Source organism: Rhinolophus hipposideros (assembly GCF_964194185.1).
Source record: "Rhinolophus hipposideros genome assembly, chromosome: X".
NCBI lineage: Eukaryota > Metazoa > Chordata > Mammalia > Chiroptera > Rhinolophidae > Rhinolophus > Rhinolophus hipposideros.
The window spans coordinates 126915755-126936351 of NC_138046.1; the positions used below are offsets into that span (position 1 = coordinate 126915755).

At 62.9% G+C, this 20597-nt stretch overlaps 2 protein-coding genes across 2 annotated transcripts in view; both read right to left on the reverse strand.

The window, feature by feature from the left end:
- ASMT (acetylserotonin O-methyltransferase) overlaps positions 1-8221 on the reverse strand; it is a gene marked incomplete at both ends in the record, with an annotated part of 16489 nt that extends 8268 nt beyond the window's left edge. Inside the window, 7 exons of the mRNA XM_081043122.1 lie at positions 10-66; positions 1863-2031; positions 6140-6268; positions 7086-7124; positions 7429-7492; positions 7917-8002; positions 8045-8221. Of these exons, the coding sequence (XP_080899248.1) occupies positions 10-66; positions 1863-2031; positions 6140-6268; positions 7086-7124; positions 7429-7492; positions 7917-8002; positions 8045-8221 (721 nt within the window). The remainder of the gene's footprint in view (positions 1-9; positions 67-1862; positions 2032-6139; positions 6269-7085; positions 7125-7428; positions 7493-7916; positions 8003-8044) is intronic.
- A 2904-nt stretch (positions 8222-11125) lies between these two features.
- AKAP17A (A-kinase anchoring protein 17A) lies at positions 11126-20376 on the reverse strand. Its single transcript, XM_081042504.1, has 5 exons — positions 20279-20376; positions 17976-18753; positions 17530-17678; positions 14017-14257; positions 11126-12937 (listed from the first exon to the last, which is right to left on the reverse strand). The coding sequence occupies exons 2-5, from the start codon at positions 18735-18737 to the stop codon at positions 11996-11998; spliced, it is 2094 nt and encodes a 697-aa protein (XP_080898630.1). The 5' UTR covers positions 18738-18753; positions 20279-20376; the 3' UTR covers positions 11126-11995.
- Between the last annotated feature and the right edge of the window lie 221 nt (positions 20377-20597).

Here is a 20597-nt window from a genome sequence, read left to right on the forward strand (position 1 = left end):
GATCGTCACCTGTGAGCGTAGAGTTCCCCACAGCCGTGGGCAGGTCCCCACGGCTGGAGTTTTGTCCTGAAGGAACGGGTGACCGGTGAGCAGATGGCACACCATTTTGGCAAACCAAACCCCACTGGAAGGTCTGGAGAAGCAGGTGTACAGGTCAAATGAGCCTGACAGGAAACCTATATTAGAGTCTGTGCACTTTTAAATAACAACTTAGTTTAAAATAGGGAAATGGGGATGACACCCTGATTTGGAAAAGGAAAGAAAGATGGGGAGAAAGGGCCACTTTCCCGCCAAGTGTGGCCGAGCGGCAGGCGACCCTGCCTGGATGGGTGGCACACGTCACAGCACGTGGCAGGAGGGCACACAGCCCCGCGTGGCAGGCAGCCTGGGCCTGTGGGCAGACCCGACCCAGCAGGCGCCCTGGCTGTGAGCTCGCTCTTTCCTACCCCTTCCCCTCCCAGGGGGCCTCATCCTGCCCAGGGCCACACAGCAAAGGGTCACTGCAGTGGCCGAGCCTCACCTGTGTCCCCCCTAGGGACCCCCTCTTACGGGCCAGTGCTCTGCCCGGCAGCGCCCGTGGTCCCATTCCTGGAGTAGCAGCCCTGCCAACAAGCCCGCCCCGCTCATGGACAACAAGGTCTGTCCTGCAGCCACCTCTGGACAACTTGTCACCGCTGCCCCATGCCTGCAGGTCTCACGTGGGCCCCGAAGCAGAACCCACCACTAGAAGACACTGTCCAGCTGCCTCCCCGCCGAGCGTCCGAGGGCCCCCATCCTGCACGCTTCCCTGTGCCCTCACCAGCCTGGGCCGAGTGCCGGCAGCAGCCTCCGTGTCCCCCCAGGACCTGGGCTCAGCGACAGCTCGGATGGTCTCCCACGCCCTGAGCAGCAGCTGCCCCAGGACACAGGGAGCAGAGCCGCGGACACAAAGCGTCTGTCACAACTGCCCCTTTGCACTGGCTGCAGTCGCGTCCTCCACGGAGTCTGCATGGGGGTGGGAGGGCATTCGGGGCTGGTCTGCAAAGGCGGTTGGTGGTGTGGCCTCTGTGGTTTGAGCTCGTCTGCAGTCTGGTACCTGCTCGATTTCCACACCCAGCTGGCTATCTGAGCACTGTTACCTCCCAAAGGACGCCTGACGGATGGAGTTAATGGCCCCCAGCATTTCCACCCCAGGACCCCAGAGGGCACATGGCTGCATGTTGCAAACCAAAAGCCCAGCACTCAGCACCCAGCGCCTGCACAGCCGGGCCACACACCCCTGTGTTTTGTGTGCCAGCCTGAGCCATGCCTTCCAGGCTTTGCAATTTCACAGATGGGCCAAATTCTAAAAATGAGCTAACAGCTCAACCTGAGGTTAACATGTTTGAATTCTGCAAAGGAAAGACAGAAAAAAACAAACACACAAAACCAAACGATTGTGACCATATTCCCTAAGAGAAAAGCCAGTTCCACACCACAAGAAGAAGAACAGAATCTCATAAGGAATGGCAACCCTTGAATAAATCTAGCACGGTGGGAAACGACTCTGTGGTGATGTTTTTGCACGTTTTTGTCTTGTTCCCTGCACGCCCCTGTCCACACCGGCATGTGGAAAGCTCGGGAGTTGGCTCGCGGAGGCCCACTGCGCCTGGCCCCCGGCCTGTTTTTGTCACAGAAGTTTTATTGGGAGCCAGTCACGCCCGTTTGTTCACCGCCTGTGTCTGGCTGGCGTGGGGGCTCCACAGGCAGAGAGCTAAGCCGCTGCTGCAGAGAGCACACACCCCACGACCCTGGAAATGCTTCCTTTCCGCCCCTTTACAGAAAAAGTGTGCTGAGAATGTGCGTGGAGAAAATGCCTCCTTCAAAGCGCCCGTGCAGCTTACCTTCTCCTCCTCTCATTTCCACCTGGAGCAGCTTCAGGGACACACAGGCGTCCAGCAGCAGCTGTGTCCCCCGGGGGCTGGTACCCAGACGTGCGGCCACTGCAGCTGAGCCCAGGGGCTCTTTGGCAAGAAGGTCAAACACTCCCAGCTCACAGGCGGCAAAGAGCACCTCGAAAGGATGGAAAGGAGGGGCTAGAAGACACGCTGCTACCCCTTTGGCATTAGCACAATTGCCGAAAGGCGGGCGCTGTGCCATCGGCCATCAATGGAAACGTAGATGGGTAAAGAAAATGGGGTCCTTCCCTACCATGGAATATCATACTGCCATAAACAGGAGGGCAATTCTGACGCCTGCTACAATGCCGAGGGCCCCGGAGGACGTGATGCTCAGTGACCTAAGTGAGACACTAAAGCCTGTAAGGTTCCTCTCGATAGGAAGTCCCAAGAGACACAAATTCTCAGAGAAGGGAAGTAGTCGGTGCCAGGGGCTGGGGGAGGGGAGGAGAGCGCGTGATTGCTGGCGGCAGGGTTTCCGTTTGGGACCCTGAGCAAGTTTGGGGATGCGTGGTGGGGATGGCTACACCACGACGTGAATGTGCTTAATGCCACTGAACCGTGCCCCTGAAAAGGGTTAAAACAGTCCGTGTTCCGTCTGTTTAACCACAGCAAGTTTTTTAAAATGGTGCTTGCACTGTGCATGCAGCAAGCCTGTGTACCGGCTCCTGCAAGTGCTGAGCACGGCTGCTGCTTTGGGTCGACCAGATGCCTGGGGGGCGCTGCCATCTGGTGCAGGATCGGACCCCAGGGGCGGTGAGGGCCAGGCCTTGGTGGGGGCTGCCACCGTCCACGCGGGGTCCAACGGGGCTGTTTCTCGGCTGGTCCGCCTGGGAGGGGCGGAGACACGGGGAGGCCAGGCAGGTGCAGCTCTGTGCAGTGTGCCCGCTCCCAGGCCATCCTCAGACATTGTTCGCGACACCTCCCCTCAAACCCTGCAAACGAGCCAGGATGGAAAGCCTTCCGGGAAAGAAACGCCCTCCACAGGGAACTCTACGGTCCCCAAAGGGGAGACCCACTGAATAATGGAGGGACACACACACGCCCCGGCAAACAGGGAAGATTTCCAAATCCTGCTCTCGGTCTCTCTCGGTGAACGGTGACCCCGTAGTGGACAGGAAGTCAGGGAAGGCAGGGTACAGGGACGGCCTCTGCTTTTGCAGGGTGAGCCATTCCCTTCTGTTGTTTTCGTTTTCCAAACAAGGAAACCGTGTGCGCTCCTTTTTCTTTCTTTAAGGTCTCAGCAGCGATCCCAGAAGCTGGTAGGTGACACCTCCAAAGCACGTGTGACACATGTTCTCTGTTGCACACACTGCTTGGGAGGGGTGACCCTGAGAGAGGACTGCGTACCCGTCCCACAGGAAAGATGGCTTCTGGAGGCCGCGGGCCTCCCACAGCTCTTACGCCACAGCTGCGGTGGGTTTCGCGTTGTGTCAACAGCACGCGGACCGAGAAGAAAGCAAGACCGGTGTCTTACTTCACTAAGGAAGTCGGTCCTTCCTTTGCCACCTGGAAATGCCACAGAAGGCACGTGGGGGAGAGGACACTGTGCTGAACCGATTCTCTTATTCGGGTTCCTCTAAGCCTTATCCTCTTCCGTCGGGGCTGCCGTCTGGGGCTGGATGTCTCTCTGAGGAGGGACGTCCTGGGCCCTGTGGGGTGTTGAGCAGTGTCCCCGGCCTCCACCCACCAGATGCCAGGAGCACCCCCTCCCCAGACATCACCAAATGTCCCCTGGGGGCAAAGTCCCTGTTTCAGAAACACTGTATTCAAGTTCTGTCACCTCCTACAGTTCAGGTCAGACTAATACTCATTAGTGTCTTATTCGTTATTCCACGAAGGTTGGATTAACTGTGACCCTCCTAGGGGTGCACGAACCAGTGGATTAATTAAGGTCGTGTTGCATTTTATTCCATGAAGCGGTTGTTTTGGTAAAGGCGTATCAATTCTGCTTCTGCTTAGGTTTCGTTAAGTCGGATTCTGGGAGGATTGCATGAGCTCTTGTATTAAGGTTACACCCACTCTGACTGTATTCAGCTTGTATTAACGCCATGCTATTACGGTTGTACTAATGTTATCCTATTAAGGTCGTAGGAATGCTATCCTATGACGGTTGTATTAAGTTTTGTCCTATTAAGGTCGTATTAGCTGCTGCTCTGTGACGATTTCATGGATTCTTCTCCTACGAGGGCTGCATTAACTCTTACTCTGCTACAATTGTAGTAGCTCTTGGATTGAGGTTGTATTAACTCGCGTCCCGTTAAGATTATACGAATTCCTGCTCCTTTGAGATGCACTCTCATTCTATGAAGGTTGTATTACGTTTTATTTCATGAATGTTGCACCAGCACTTGTCTGGTTCAAGTGCTGGTAACTAAAGGACATGCCGTCTTATCATGAATGTGGAGGGAAGTGGGCTTCGTCCTAAGACGTATGACCCACCACCCCCGAGCGCCAGCGACATGGGACGTGCGGCAGGCGCCCCAGCGGGCCTTGTAGGACGATGGCTAAACCAAGAAAGGACACACGAGTACGTTTTCTGGGGAAGAACGCTCCCGCCCCATCCCCGGTGCCTGTGAAAGCTCCCTGTGCCCACGGGGTGTCGGGGGGGGCTCGGGCAGTCTGGGAGCTTCCACCTGCATCACGTGTACGGAAATGTCAGCACCCGCTTCGACTAGGAAGGAGCTGTAACCACACCGTGGCCCAGTTCCCGGCACTCTGGGACAAGAGAAGCCACAGCCTCTTCACATCTCGTTCCGGCTGTGGCGGGGACCTCAAAATGCCATCGGTGTGCCACGCGAGTCCACGGTGCTGGTGGGTTTGGACCCACGGCCCTTTTGCGGGCATGTGTGTGCCTCCTGCTCACTCAGCCGCCAGCTGGCAAAGCTGCGTGTTCCTGTACCTTGAGTTTCACTCCCAAGGGCCTGGAGGATACCCGCTGTGCCGTGGGGACAGCCAGCCCCGCCCGTGAAGCAAGTGACAAGCAAGGGACACTGTGTCTCCATGGCACTCAGGCACGTTTACACACGTGCAGGGGTTCCACACCGCACCCCAAGCACAGAACCAGCACTGACTGCATTTCCCAAGGAAGGCGCATGTGTCTCGCCAAGGACCACTGGCCACTGCTCGTGTCCCCAGCCAACCATCCCGACACCGACCCGTCATGAAAAGAAAATCTAACGGGCCTGGTTTTTTCATGGGACTACAATTCCCAAAGCATAGGATTCACCATTCATCACGGAAAGAAAACAACGCAGGGGCACTGAGCACATTCAGTGTCTATGAGCAACCAGCACCTCTAGCTGGTTCCAGAACATTCCATCTCCCCAGAGACCCTGCCCCCACGAGCCGTCACTCCCCACCCTGCTCCACAGCCCCTGGAGACACTAATCTACTTTCTATCTCTGAGGATTTGCCTGTTGGGGACACTTCACACTCTGTGACGTGTCTGGCTTTGTCACTCAGCTCGTGTTTATTCAGCCGGAAGAAGGGGTGAAACTCTGATACCTGCTGCATCGTGGATGAACCTAAGAAACTTGACACCAAGCAGCCCCTTGAATAACGGGGGGTCAGGGACGCTGTCCTCCCCACCCCCACCAGCACCACCAGGCGATGAAAAATCCACCTATAACATTTGACTTCCTCAAAACGTAACCACTAAGCGCCTGCAGCTGCTCGGACACCTCGCCACTTACACCGACGGTCGGCAAGCACATATTTCGTATGTTGTGTGTGTTATTATAGACGGTATTCTTACAGTCCAGGGAGCTCGAGAAACGACACTGGGGTTAAGAAGGTCATCAGGAAGAGAAAGGACACTGACAGTACGTATTGCAAACCACTCTGCGTAGAAGAGGACCCGCGGGCTCCAAAGCCGTGTCACTCGAGGTCACCGTGTTGAGACCCACAGCCTTGCTTTGAGTCCATCACAAAATGCGCCAAAGATTTCAGCACCTGCGTTTCAGTTGCCACTGTCCCCGTGGTAATCCTGCTTCACGTTAAGGTTTTAAAAACGTCATTCTGAGATGGGGTCTGTGGGTGTTGACACCCCCCTCGCCACAAGGGTCCTGTGCCCCCGTGGCCAGGGCTCTGCCCGCTGTTCCAGGACATTCTCGGGACCCCACGGACACCCGTCCCTGGGCAGCGGGCAATCACCATGGCCCAGCCCCAGCTGCCCCCCATGGATCCCATCGCCCAGGGGGGCGTCCTCCCCGCATTCCTACCTGGGACACCATGAAGCCATTGGAGAACTCGTGCAGGAGGCGCATGGACTCGGTGTCCGGGGAACTCATTTCCTTCCACGCCTGCCTGGCTTGCAGGGTCCCCAGCTGGGCTGGCTTCAGGGAGCTGGGCTGTTCGCAAGCGGGGGACGGCCAGCTGCTCGTGCCGCTGCCAGAAACTCCTTGCTGGGGCTCGGGGTGACCCAAGGGACACTCAGGTGGGAGCTCGTCCCCGTGGGGTGAGAAGCAGGTGTGCCTGGTAGCTGAGCGAGCGCCGCGGGTTAGGAGACACCCAGACCGGTGTGCTGAGGGGGCGCACAACCCCCATGGGAGACGTGGAGAAGCTTTGGGAGCCACGCACAGCAGGGCCGAGGGAGGGACCATGGGCCCCATTGGCTCATGACAGTGCGAGCAGTTCTTCCTAAGAACCAAATCCCCAGCACTGCAGGGAGTCTGCAATCTCCCTTAAGGCGATTACTTTAGAAAGGAGCTGGGGTGGTGAGAGGACAGGATACGCCCCCCAGAGACCAGACAGGGTGTCACGCGTGAAATCCCAGGTCAGGGCACACAGCCACCTGCCTGAGGCAGAGTCTCCAAACCAAGTAAGAAAGGGAGACACTGGCCCGACACAAGGAGACGCCGGGCGGCCAGGGTTAAGCTGCAGGATACTTTCTGTGGACGAGCGCACCTGGCTGAGGGGTTCTTTGCGGGGTGTGGGGGGACACACCCTCACATTCTATGGTCCCCATGCTTGTGCGAGGCTGTAGATAATACGGGGAAGGGCTGGGTGGCCCCCTTTTCCATGTGAGGGGCTTCTGGTTACGCGCATTCTATCTCAACGAGGCTGCTTTCTTTTGTTTACGTGTCCACGATGTTCAGAAGACTTGTAGCCTCACGGCGCAATTTGCAGGGAAAAATACAGAAACGTTTCTTCTCTTTCACCGCGTACCCGGTCCTCACCCATACGCAGCGCCCCCAGCGAGGCGGTCTGGAAAGAGGAAAGCGTGTGTGGGAAGTTGGGACAGAGGCAGGGTCACCAGCGTCAGGTGACCACACCTGTGGACGTGCTGGAGACGCCGTGTCTGGGGCTCTGCACACTGCAGCCACCTGCTGTGTTTCCTGGGGTCCCCACGCCCATAAGGAAAGAAGAGCCACCCTTTGGGGGACTCCTGAGTGTAAGGACCTGGGGAAGTCGTTCGGCCGCATTTGTGACCCCAGTAGGTCCTCCTTGCGTCCCGAGAAAGCGTAGCGCAGGACAGCGCCGGGGGCAGAAGCCACTGTCACCGTCTCACCCCCAGGCCCCCTTCCTGGGCCACCCTGGGGGCCTGCAGCTGTTTCCATCTCAGGGAGCAGAGCCTGAGTGAGAGGACGGAAGTGAGGGTGCCATCTGGGATGAGGGGCGTCCCTGGGAGGAGCGCCCACAATTTCTGTACAAGTTTATCTGGGCCGAACGGGGGACATCCCCCCAAACGCTCCCCAGAATGATGGTTGTGCGGCTGATTTTATGTGCCTGAGATTCAGGCGGGGAGTGAGGACGTGGAGGTGGGCAGAGCAAGCTGGGGACGCGTTACTGGACGGTTAAGACTCCGAGCTCACGTGGGGGTCACTGCCCGGCTCGAGGGGTTGTGCTTTGTGGGTCCCGGAGGCCTGGGGCGCACGCCCCTCCGTGACTGCCCAGGTCAGAGCCGGTGAGCACATGCTCCCTGGAGGCTCGTTTCCATCACGGGATGGCACAGCCCACCTCTCGCCCACACGTGGGGGAGAAAGAGGCTCACGGTACCTTCGCAGGCAGGTCTGTGACGAGGGGGAGCCCACGGAAGCTGGGGGCTTAGACACAGGCCCGGTCCCCTCCGAGCGGTCAGTGGGCTAAGGACGCGGAGAGCTGGCCCGAAGCCGTGGAGCCCACACCAGGCGGGGGCCACAGGGCGGGGGCAAGGAGGGCCGGGGGTGCGGCCAGAGGGCGGCACCGGTGAGCGGGTGAAGCAGGCCCAGGGCACAGAGCGCCTGAGGGCACTGAGGGGGACGTGTCGCCAGGGTCCTCATCAGCAGCATGTAAGCAGCAGGGGCAGCAGCAGCCCGTGCCATCGTCTGCTGCAGACTCGGGTGTGAGGAGCGGCCGTGCAGGTACTAATGTCCCGACCTCGCTCCACACCCCGTCCTCCCGGGGCGCCCCACTTCCCTGCATGGGGCCTTCCAGCGCCCCTGGACGTCCTCAGGTGCCAGGGACACGTCCCCGTCCCGCTGCGTGGCACAGCCCCTACGCCTGGGGACCCCACCCCTCAGGTCTGCAGAGCAGCTCTGCCCAGTCCCCCCCAGAGCACAGCCAAAGGAAATGGGGTGCCAGGCAGCCGCCACTGACCCCTGAATCCGGGGGAGTTAGCAGCGGACGCTGGACGGGGGCCGGCGACACAGGCCACAGTCAGTGTGGGGAGTTTCTTGGCAACAGGCAGGGGCCGCCAAGGAGCCCCCTGAAGGCTCAGGGACAGCACGGGGTAAGGACGCCACCCTGACTCCGAGGGCACGGAGCACAGCTCTGTTTCTTCTCATCATCTCACAGGACGTGCTCTGCTCTCACAGACCGCCAGTCAGGGGCAGCTGAGATAAACTGGGGTGGTTTTTTGCATTTACTCACAATGAGATAATGGTTCAGTGTCCTAGGAAGTGGCTTAGGACAAAATGCTGTAAGTGAGACATAGACAGAGAGAGAGAGAGAGAGAGAGAGAGAGAGAGAGACAGAGAGGCTGACTCCCACTCTGAGCCCTGGAGTCTGTGGGACAAATGCTTCTAGGGTTGAAACCTTCCATTTCTTCACAGCCCCCTTGTTCAGCATCATCACCCCAGACCTTCGGGAGAAATCGTCATTCGTTTGTCAACTCTAGTCACTGACAAACGTTCATGTGCACTGTCACTTACTAGGCAGGGTTTAGTGTGCACGAGCTCTAGAGAAAACGAGATAATTTCTAGAAGATAAAATACAGAAAAGCTCCCCTGTGTCACAGACGACCCCCGTGCGAAGCCTGACAAGAGGAGCCCACACGCGGGGGGCCCCAGGAGGCACGTGGCTGCTGGTCCCCATGCCCATTCCCCTTCCCGCTCCCATCGCCAAAGCCGGGCTGTGTGGGGAAATCCAGGCAGTGTCCTCCGAACCCCACTCCACACCGCACCGTGTCACTGCGGTGACTCTAGAAGTAACTGGTATGGCACAGCCACGTGCAGCTGTCCCTGTCTGCTGCCGGGCGCAAACAACACCCGCAGCTGTCCTCTTCCGGACACCTGGGGAGGTCCTGTGTGTGTGTCTAGGAGCCCGAGCACAGGCCATCAGGGCCACCTGTTCCCATCAGACTCCCTGACTCCCCACTGGCACTGAACACACTCAGGACCAGGACAGCGACCGAGGGTAAAGGAGGGCATGGAAACGACCCAGGCGGCAGCTCGCCTGACTGAAGACACCACCGTCCTGAATGGGTCCCCTCACCCCAGAGCGTCACGGGGACAAAGGCAAAAACTGAGGGGACCGCAAGGAGAAAACGGGGCACCCACTCTCTGGCTGGGGACGTCACCACCAGCCCTCTCAGTGGCCCAGAGCCAGCAGGTAGGGCCAGCAGGATGGGGGTAGGGGAGGGGCAGACAGAAGGGCTGCCGCTGCAGTCTGTCTACAGCTCAGGGTGAGTGTGCAAAGACCCACGCAGCCCGCGGTCCTGGGGGTGAGTGTGCAAAGACCCACGCAGCCCGGCGGTCCCGGGGGTGAGTGTGCAAAGACCCACGCAGCCCGGCGGTCCTGGGGGTGAGTGTGCAAAGACCCACGCAGCCCGCGGTCCTGGGGCTGAGTGTGCAAAGACCAACGCAGGGCGTGTCACAACGCAGAGCCCTGGGGCCCCCACAGGACACCCTTTCCGTAGCTCCGGGGGCGTGCTCCCCAGCCGGCCTGCCCCCACGCCCCGGCACACCCACGGCCCCAGCAGGCCACACCCCTCGGCGCCCCGCCCCTGCCCCTGCCCGTGGCCCCGCCCAGCCCCCAGCAGAGACCCCCTGTGGCCACAAGCCCTCCTCCCCTCGGGCTTCAGGCCAAGGCCGAGGAACCGGCCCTCTTCCCCTTCCCACCAGGTTGCAGGTGGAGTCTGAGCCCGTGACCTGGCCCGGGCCGTGCTGCCACCTCCTGGCCACTGTGCGCGGTTCCTGACCCTGGACCCACGACACGTTCAGTCCGCGGTACAGACGCCGCCCGGAACGCCGTGCCGGCGTGCGTCCTCCACCCCGGGGCGCAGGGACCTCACAGTGTCCCCTGCACCTGAGACGCCTGCCGTCCGAGGCCTCCGCTGACCGCACACACGCTGACCGCAGACACGGCCCCAGCCGCTCTCCACCACTCGGCCTTCTCCTCCCCTTGGCTCCTCCCGCACCCCGGGGTTCAGGGCGCCCCGTGTCACCGCGCACCGCGCACCGTGCGCGGGCACCCAGCGCGACCCCAGCACGTTCTCAGGGCCGGGCGTCCGCACGGGGTTTTCCGGGGGCGTTTCCAGCGTCTGGGCGTCCGAGCACAGCTTGTCCCCACACCGGGCAGGCGACAGAGAGCCATCCCGGACAAAGGTGCGGGTCTGCTGCGCCCACCTCAGCGGGGACGGTCCCGCCAGCAGGGCGTAGAGGCGCGTGACCGGCCGTCCACACGCCGAGCAGACGCGCGTTTCACCGAGACGGAGCAGCGCGGTCTGTGGTCGCGCAGCAGGCCCAGCCACCCGCTACTTCGACCCTCGTGGGGTAAGAACCACTTCTGCTTGATTCCGTTTTGAAAGTGTCTCCAGGCTTTGAAACGACTGCGTTAGTGGATTGGCTAAACTTGAGGTTCTCGCTAAAGTAATGAAAGGCCCCCCTCTGAGGACCCACGCATCTCCTGCAGGGGTGACGCGTGACACGAGCACCGTGGAACCCACCCATCGCTGCGAATCGGCCCCTCTCGGCAACTTGAAACAGACCAAGTGTGCAAAATACCCGTTCACTGGAAAAGGATTTTATTTCACCATAAAAATGCAAACTGGAATCAACACCACCTTTTCTAATGCAAACAGTACAGCTATTTTTTTTTTTAAGGATTTCTGTGCTTCACGTGGAGAAGCCGACCATTATAAAATTTACCAAGTTTGCCGCCTTAAATCTGGTGGAAACGTTCCAAGTAAAAATAATTTAGCAAAACAGCTTCTTAAAAAAAGCACACACGCTACCCTTGACTGGAAACCAAAGCTTTTGAGCAGCCTCTCCTCGGCTTTAATTACTCAAATGTGTAAAAAGTGAATGTCTGACGTCGACGAGAGTCACGGCGTCTTACGCGACGGCACGTTGGCGTCTCCACCTTCTGGTGCCACGGCCCCTGGCTCTTTGGGCATCTCCAAGCAAAGTGCGCTTGTCCTCAGGGAAGATGACGAGAAGAAAAAGGGGGGCAACCAGACAGCAAGGCCAGGCTGGCTCCCCGCGCCCTGTGGGAGGCGCCGCGGGTGGGGTCGGCTCGGGCCGGCCCTGCCCCGGCCGGGGGTGCAGCGCGCCCCCGACGACGGAGCGCGGGCGCTGAGCCCCGCGCTGAGCCCCGCCGTCCCAGGGCCGCCCCCCGGACGCTGGTCCTGACTGCGAGGACTGGCGGCGACGTTAAAGCTATCGGATCAACAGGCTTCAAGGGGAAGGAACTAAAGCTAGCGGCTGACGGACGGCTGCACACTGCACCCAAGGCCGCCGGCGCCGGCCACAGCAGGCTCGTACCGCGCCGCCCTCCTCCGCGCGGCGGCTCCTCGGGCGCTGGCTCCCGCGTTGGCGGTGGCAGGAGGCCGCGCGGTGCGACCCTCCCTGGGCGGCAGCAGGACGCCGCGGCCTGCATTACCTGTTCCAGGAGCTGTGGCGCCGGCCGGGGGACCCCGAGCGCGACCTGTCGCCGCGGCGGTGGCGGCTGCGCTTGCGGCCCGAGCCCCCCCGGCGCTCGCGGCTGCGGTCCCTGCGGCCCGAGCGCTCTCGGCTGCGGGACCTGCGCGACGGCGCGTGGTCGGGGCTGGCGCTGCGCCGCGGGCCGCCCGCCTCGTGCTGCGCGCGCTTCGGCTGGGCCCGCGCGTCCTTGTCCTTGCGCGGCCGCGCGTCCTCCCGGCTGCCCGCCCGCCGCGGCCGGCTCCGCTCCCGCTTGTGTCGGTGCTCGGCGCCGCGGTCCCCGCTGGCCCGGCTGCGGCTCGGCTCGCGGTTGCACTTGTCCTGCTCGGAGCGGGCGTCCTTCCGGGGCGCGCTCGGCTCGCAGGCGGCGGGGGCGCCCTTGGGCTGCTGGTTGTTGTCGGGGATGCAGGACAGCACGGCCGGGCACCGCTTCTCCGGCGACGCGTCGTCCGGGGCCGCGGGGCGCGCGGGCTGCCGGTCCCCGCCCGGGCCCTCCTCGGCCGCGCTCCCGTTCACGTCTCCGGGGGGGCGCTCGCCGTCCGGCCGCGGCGGGGTGTCCCTGGCGGCGCTGGGGGGCGGCTGGGCCCCGAGGCCGTGCAGCGAGGCCGCGCCGCCGCCGCCGCCGGCCGACACCGTGTGCAGGATGTCCAGCACCGGCTGCAGCAGGTCGGCGTGGGCGCCGGCCAGCGGGGCGCGCGCCCGGGGGTCGTCGGCCGTCCTGCTCAGCAGGATGGTCAGCAGGCGCTGGCGCAGCGCGCGCTCCCGCCGCTGCAGCCCCAGCGCGCGCTCCTTCTCCTCCTCCACGCGCCGCAGCTCGGCCTCCTGCAGCCGGCGCCGCTCCTCCAGCTGCTGCAGGCGCCGCGCCTGCTCCTTCCGCTCCTGCTCCTGCACCCGGACGGCCTGCGGGAGACAGCGCGCGCGGCTCAGAGCGCGTCCCCCCCGCCCGACGCTCAGGGGCGGCCGGCCACGCCCGGCGGGGACCCGCGGCCAAGCTACCGGGCACGGCCCGCCCGGGCGTGCATTTCAGGGGCGGCCGGGGCGCCCCCGCGGCTGCCCGGACACGCAGACACAGGTGGCCGCGGGGCGTGCGGGGCCTAGCCTGGGTCAGTGTCTTCAATATTCACCATGAGACAAGAAATGAGCCGCCGCACGTCTCGGCGCGCCTGCCATGCTCCTTCCCGGGGCCTTATCAACACTGTAATTAGACAACAGGTTACGGGGTGGCCCGTGCCACCGTGCAGGGGCACGCGGCTCGGAGCTCAGGCGGCGCCCGGCACGTCTGTCCGCGGCCAGCTCTCGGGAGTGACCAGCAGGGCCTCCAAGAGGCACAAGGCGGCTCTAGGGAACGTCCACATAGCAGCGGCCGGGACCGTCACCGCACAGCTGCACAGTGGGACGGCAGCAGGCCGGGCTCTGGGGGGCGCCCTGCGTTCCCCGGGGACCAGGCGCAGCCCTCCTCCCACCGCCCCTGCCACTGGCCTGCAGGGGTCACAACAAGGCCCGCTGACCTGACGAGGCCCAGCCAGTGCATCCCGGGTGGGAGCACAGCCATTGGGGGGGGACGGGGGAGCCGGGAGACCCTCGATGACCGCTGCTACTCCGTCTCCGTGGGACACAGGGACCCTCAGCCCTGGCCACGACAAGGCTGTGGGGCCAGTGCCAGGGAGGCCTGACCACAGGTCACACTAAGTGACCGTCCTACCAGCTTCCTAAGCCTGAAATCCGCAATGACGCAGAGACCCCACACAACACCGGGTGACGATCACCCTCCCTGGGAAGCCTGATTCCTTTCAGTGGTGGAGGCCACCAGCCGACAAGCAGGGACCATGACAATGGCCCGTGTTTCAGAGCAGGGGCATAGCTCCCGTGGGCAGGCCAGGCCCAGCGCCCCGGCAGTACCCCGGCTGGCCCGGCGCCCCGGCAGTAACTGGGCCCAGCGCCCCTGCGGCACCCTGGCTGGCCCGGTGCCCTGGCGATACCTTGGCCCGGCTCAGCAGCTCCGCGACCAGCCGGATGGACTGCAGGTTCCGCTGGGCCAGCAGCAACTTGCGCTCCTCCAGCTTGATCTTCTCCTGCAGCTTTTTCTGCTCCTCCGCCTGGAGCTTCTCGAGTTTCTTCTGGCTCCGGCGGAACTCACGTTCCCTCTGTTTTTGCTCCCTCTTGCGAAGCTTCTCCTCTCTTTTTCTCTCTCTCTCCTGTTCTTCCAGCTCTTTCTGTTTCCTGTGCAAAAGACACGAGGGCTTTATTAGCAAAGACGGAGGCGGCAGGTAAATACTCCATACCTCGCACAGGTGGTCTTCTAAGCAAGAGGGGAAGACGGGTGTCTGGGAGGTGTCCACACGATTAATCATTTTAACTCTCTGTCCCCAAATCAGTTCCAGTTGAGCCCAGGAACCCGAGCAGCGGCAGGTGCACAGCGTGAGTGTTTTAGTCTCTGGAGGGAGGGACGGCCTTGCCAAGCACACCCCAAATGTGAGGCGGGGAAAAGGGGGCCGATGGGTTTGACGGCATCGACGGTTAGCTCTGAACCACAGACAGCAACTCAGGTACAAGGGCCAACAGCAAGAAGCGACCCAGAGGGGCGGGAGGGCAGGGCCCGTCGCAGGGGGACACTGCCACCGCGGGCTCGAGAGCCGTGACACTCTGCTCCACACACAACCATCCGGGCCTCAGACTCAGGACAGCAGCGGTCACGGAGGCTTCAGCTCTAACACGCAGGTAAGTGCCAGACGTGCTCCCGTGGGGAGGAAGGCCCATCCCTGGGGCTCTCGGAGGCAACCGCGGGGCCGAAAGGAAGCATGACACACAAACGTGCATGGCCACAGAAGGTTCCGGAAGCGTCACGCTAGGGGTAACATCCAACACAGAAGACCACGCACTGTACAATCCTCTTCCAGAAAAGGCAAACCCACAAGGACAACAAGCCAAGGATGGTTCGCTCAGGGGTGTGCCCCGATCAGGGGTGCATAATAAGAGTACGTACTGTCTCACGGAAATCCTGCGAGGTCACTAAACACACGCGCCCTGGACACGACGACGACTCATCTTTGAAATGAACCCACAGCACGCCCAAACCCAACAAATTCGCTGCTAACACCGTTTTTTCTTGGCGGGGAAGGGTTCCCAAAATGAGGATGTGAATGCACCCAGAACTAATCCCTCCCTGGAAAAGTCTGGAAGAAGCACGAGGCCTGTTAACACAGCACACCCTGCTGGGCTGTTCAGCTTTAAAATCACCCCAATGACCAGCAGACGCAGTGACAAAGGCAAAGAAGGTCCACGCAGCACAGAGATTCACGGTGGGGGGGACCTGAAAACAGCAGGTCCACGGCGACGCAGACCCGGAGAAGCAAGGACGTGACCCACACCGGGGGCAGGAAGCAGGGGGTGCACCCTCGCCTCGGGTGCAGGAAGGGAGCGGGACCGATGCCGAGGGCCCGTCCCAGGGGTTCCAGCACACAGGGCCCCACACGCCTCAGGAGCGGAGGCTCCAGGCGGCCTCGTGAGCCCCTAAGTGAGCAGCTCTGCAGGGCACCAGCCGAAGCCCAGGCCTGCCGTCTGCAAGGCCACGACACGACGGCTACAGCCACACTGTGCTCCTTACCCAACCACCCAGAGCACGCTTGCTGCAGGGCAAGACGGGGGTGCCCAGGCGGGCCTGCAGGCTCAGGCTGAGAAAGGGCAGCCGGACACCTGCACCCAGGCCCCCAGCAGCCCCCCAGCCAGCACCCAGGCCCCTGACAGCCCCCCAGCCAGCACCCAGACTCCCGGCAGGCCCCCAGATCCCCGGCAGCCCCCCAGCCAGGACCCAGGCCCCCAGCAGTCCCCCAGCCTGTACCCAGGCCCCCAGCAGTCCCCCAGCCTGTACCCAGGCCCCCGGCAGTCCCCCAGCCAGCACCTCACATCGGACCTTCCCAGCGTTCCACGGCACGGCAGCCGTGCCAGTGTGTGGACGGGACCCCGTGCCCCCACCACGCCTCCCGGGAGGGAGTCTGTCATGTGGCCCACACAGACGGTGGCCTATCCTCAGGACCAATATGCAGCCCACTCCCTGGCCTGCCCTTTCCTGCCGTCAAGGTCAAGGAGCCCGCACAGCTGCTGTGTGAAGCGCTGAGGGATTTCTGCAGGATAACAGCAGCGTCCGCTAGTCAAGGTGGGCACCTGGCAGGGCGGGGATGGCCCGTTCCGGACGAGGGCCAGGCCGGCCTACACGCTGCAGGACGCGGCTGCCATGAGCCTCCTGCTCGCTTTCCTGCTTCTGCCCAAGGAAAGCATGCTGACATGTGAGGCCGTGCACAGCCGGGCCTCTGGCTGTGCGTGAGCACACTGCACGTTCCCCAGGCCACCTGCCCCACACAGAGGCCCCAGACACTGAAGCCAGGGCTCCCACCACGCCCACACCATCCTCCCCGGGCGGGCGGCAGACCAACCGGCCCCCGGGGCAGCACGGTCCACACCTGCCACACCTAAAATCGCACTCAGCAGTAAACGTCCAAACAGCTCCATGCAGACACGTGTCCGCTTCTGGGGGAAGAGTGGAAAACAAAACAGGCACCAGCAGTGGGGACCCTCAACTCTACAGAGAGCGACAAAAAGACTGGTCAGGAACAAAACCAGCCAAATCCACCGAGCCAGAGACTCGACAGCCAGCAAATCAGAGCAGAAAACGGTCCTGTGAAACCCACACGAAATGCTCGATATGCCCAACGTGTGGCACTGACGGGAAGAATTCCTCCTTCTTTTCCTCACGATCTAGGTCATACTGTTGGTTTCGTTAGGCTTACAACAAACAAAAACAGGATGAAAGGAGGAAAAGCAGGACCAGACTTGGCCTCAGACGCCTATTACTTTACTGCTTCTTTATCGGGAATCGTTTCTTAATAAAATCTGCCTGACGTTGTCTGTTCTTTACCTCATATTAACGTAACGTCAATGTAAATGCCACATGGGACAGTGGCCAGGACACAGTGGTGGCTTCAGCAGGACGTGGGGTGGTGGGGGGACAAGTGACGCGGGTCTGGAGGGCCAGCCCAAGCCATGTCACAGGTGGGACTGAGTTCCTGGGAGGGGCCACTAGCACCCGGACACACCCCCTGCTGTGTCTCCAGCAGCCGCTGCATGCAGACACGCACACACGTGCAGACACATGCACGCACATGCACACACATACATGTGCATATGCAGACGTGCACACACGTGGACACACATACATGTGCTCACGCAGACGTGCACACACATGGACACACATACATGTGCCCACGCAGACGTGCACACACATGGACACACGCATGCATGTGCACATGCAGACGTGCACACACATGTGCAGACGTGCACACACATGGACACATGCATGTGCACATGCAGACGTGCACCCATGGACGCACACACATACATGTGCACACGCAGACATGCACACACACATGAATGCACACACACATATCCCACAAGCACACATGTGCACACGCGCGTGCACGGCCCCGCCCACCCCGCACCTCTCCTCGGCCCTCTGCCGCTCCTCGGCCTCCTTCTCTCGGCGCTTCTGCTCCCGCCTCTGCTGCTCCAGCTCCTGAAGCTTCTGCCTCTCCAGCTGCCGCTTCTTAATGGACGCGTCGCTGAGGTGTTTGGTGGAATCAAAGGACACCTGCGGGAGGACACAGGGCACGGCGGCATGACGTGGCCACGTTCGCGGACACGTGCCTCGCCTCGCCGTGTGCTGACAAGAACCCAGTTGCCCCCTTCACAAGACGATTGCCCCTCCCGCTCCCCAGGGCCCCAGTATTTCCCCAGCCGCCACCCTGGGACCTGTGCTGGCGCCCTGGGTGGCCAGCTGACGGGCAGAGGCCCGGCTCTCCGAGGGCACCCAGTGACAGCCCGCAGCGCTCTCACAGCCCGCCTACCGCCTGCCCGCAGGAGGGGTGGGGTGGGGGGGGGCCAGCACCTTGATGTTGCAGGCCACGGCCTTGCCGTCCTCGCCCTTGTACATGAGCTTCATGCCGCGCAGGGCGCTCATGGCCTGGATGAAGCCTGCGTACTCGCAGTACTGCACATAGGCCTCGAAGTTCAGGTGCCCCCCGAAGCTGAAGGTGTGGAAGTTGCGCCCCGTCATCTCCTCCCGGTACGGGTCCAGCATGGGGATGTCCACGTTGCGGATGTCCCCAAACTTCTCGAACACCCTGACCAGCACGTCCTCGCTGGGCTTCTCGGAGCCCGCGTCCCGGGGGGCGAACCACTTGCAGGGCAGCCCCTCCAGGTGGATGGTGTCCGGGCGCTCCCCCGGCAGCGTCTCGTTCATGTCCTTGGCGTCGCGGAAGAAGGAGTCCCAGTCGTGCCGCGTGGGGAAGTCAATTTTGAACTCGGCAGCGCGGACCCGCAGGATGTCGGAGAAGCCGCTGAGCTTGATGGTCTTGCCGTCCAAGCAGGCCAGGAAGGCCTTCACCAGGCTCTTGTTCTCCACCTCGCCCTCGAAGCGGATGAAGTCCATGGTGCTCTTCGTGATCCGCAGCGTGGAGAACTGGTGGCTGTGCACCATGGCCTTCAACCGCTCCATCACCTCCCAGTTGGAGATGGACTTGCCCGGCTGCTTCAGCTGTGGCAGCGCCACGCTGATGGTCATCTTGGTGATGGGCTTGAGGTACAGGCCAAACGCGGGGCACAGCTCCACCGCCTCAGATGTGTCGTGCACAATGGTGGCTGCGGCCATAGCCGGGACCTGGGGCCTGAAACGCAGACACACACAGTCAGGGCCACCATTGCTGGACCAGCCAGGCGTGAGGCTGCTTGTGCGCCTCGTGGGAGAACGTGGGCTCCACCTGGCTGAAAGCCCTCATCATGTGACATGGCTCTGTCCTGAAGCCATCAGGTGATGCCAAAGGGGAAAAGAACTGAGTGGACAAAGGCTTTTACGAGCCCTGCACTCGGCACCCAGAAGCAGCCCTCCCGGGGCCAGAGCCGAGCGGGCTGGCTCCCACCCTCTGTGCAGCGGGAAGAGGCGAGCGAGACCCCGCCTAACTCCCCGGAGCTGCACACAGGTTGCGGCGAAACCACAGGGCAAGAGGCCGCTCAGGCACCTGGGAAGGCTGTGCAGCAGGTGACTGGCATTTGCCCTGGTCAAACAGGAAGGTTCAGGGTGAAGACACTGCAAGCCTGTCTCTGCCCAACTTCATGTGAAAAGTGCCCGTCTTTCCCCAGCTGGGGGCTGGCACCATCGGCACCCTGTCCCTCCCCTCACTGCCCTGCTGGTCTTCCCTGCTGGTCCCCACGAGTTCCCGGAGGGCAGGTTCCAGCCGTGACCTTGACACCACGCGCCCAAACAACACAGCTGGCCCAGGCAGCCACTGCCCAGCAGCTCAGGTGGGAGGGGTCCCGACAGGCCCCGAGGCAGGAGGCTCTGAAAGGATGGAAGAGCCACCGGGGTGGACGAGGGGCTGCGGCCCAGGCTGAGACCCCAGACCTGCCCAGCACGGCCCCCAGGACTGTCCCTCTGGTGGCCTAGCTTCCCCTGCGCCCCACCCCCATCCCCGAGGGCCTGGCTGCCTCTGGGACCCCAGGCGCCCCCGTCCCTTCCCCCAGCAGCTGCCTCTGGGGCTTGGCTTGTCCCCCAGGTACAGGCACACCCCCGTTACCCGTGGCACCCGGACTTCCAGCCTCACTACTGCCCCGTTGTGCTGGCTTCTAGCACCGGCCCCTCATAAAGGGGGACTCCCCGGTAACCCTCGGTCTCCATGGTAACCCCAGGCCGCGGGCCTTCCTAGGCCACCCCGGTACTGCCCCCGCCTCAGACCCAGGGACCCCCCCCCGTCCCCGGGACCCTCGGCCCCCCAGTGTCCCCGGCCCCGGGACCCCCGGCCCCCCAGTGTCCCCGGCCCCAGTGACCCCGGCCCCCCAGTGTCCCCGGCCCCCAGTGTCCCCGGCCCCCGAGATCCGCCTGCCCCCGGAACACCCGGACCCCAGTGTCCCCGGCCCCAGTGACCCCGGCCCCCCAGTGTCCCCGGCCCCCAGCACCCCCGCCCCCAGTGTCCCCGGCCCCCGAGATCCGCCTGCCCCCGGAACACCCGGACCCCAGTGTCCCCGGCCCCGGGACCCCCGATCCCCCAGCCCCGCAGGCCCCGGCCCCGCACCACCCCTGATCCCCCCGGCCCCGCACCACCCCGGCCCCCGGGACGCCCGGGTCCCCGATCCCCCAGCCCCCCGGCCCCGGCCCCGGCCGGCTCCCGGGGGCAAGCGGTTGCGGGCGCTGCTCACCGGCGCGGGACTCCGCCTGTGTCCCCCGCCGCCGCCGCCCTGGCCCCAGTTCGCCGCGGTCCCCCGACGACCCTGGCAGGAGCCGCGTCCCCCCCCGAGACCCCCCGAGGCGCCCCGCCGCCGCCCGCCGCTGTGACGCACTTCCGCTTCCGGTGTGCGGGCCCGCGGAAGCGGCCGCGCGGCGCCTGCTGGTTTCTCCTCCGGGTCCTGGCCCCGCCCCTAGGGCGGGACTTCCGGGGGCCCGGGGCGAGGGCGGGGCGAGGGCGGGCCGACCCCTGCTGTGCACTGCGCGTGCGCGAGCTCGCCCTGCCCCACCCCC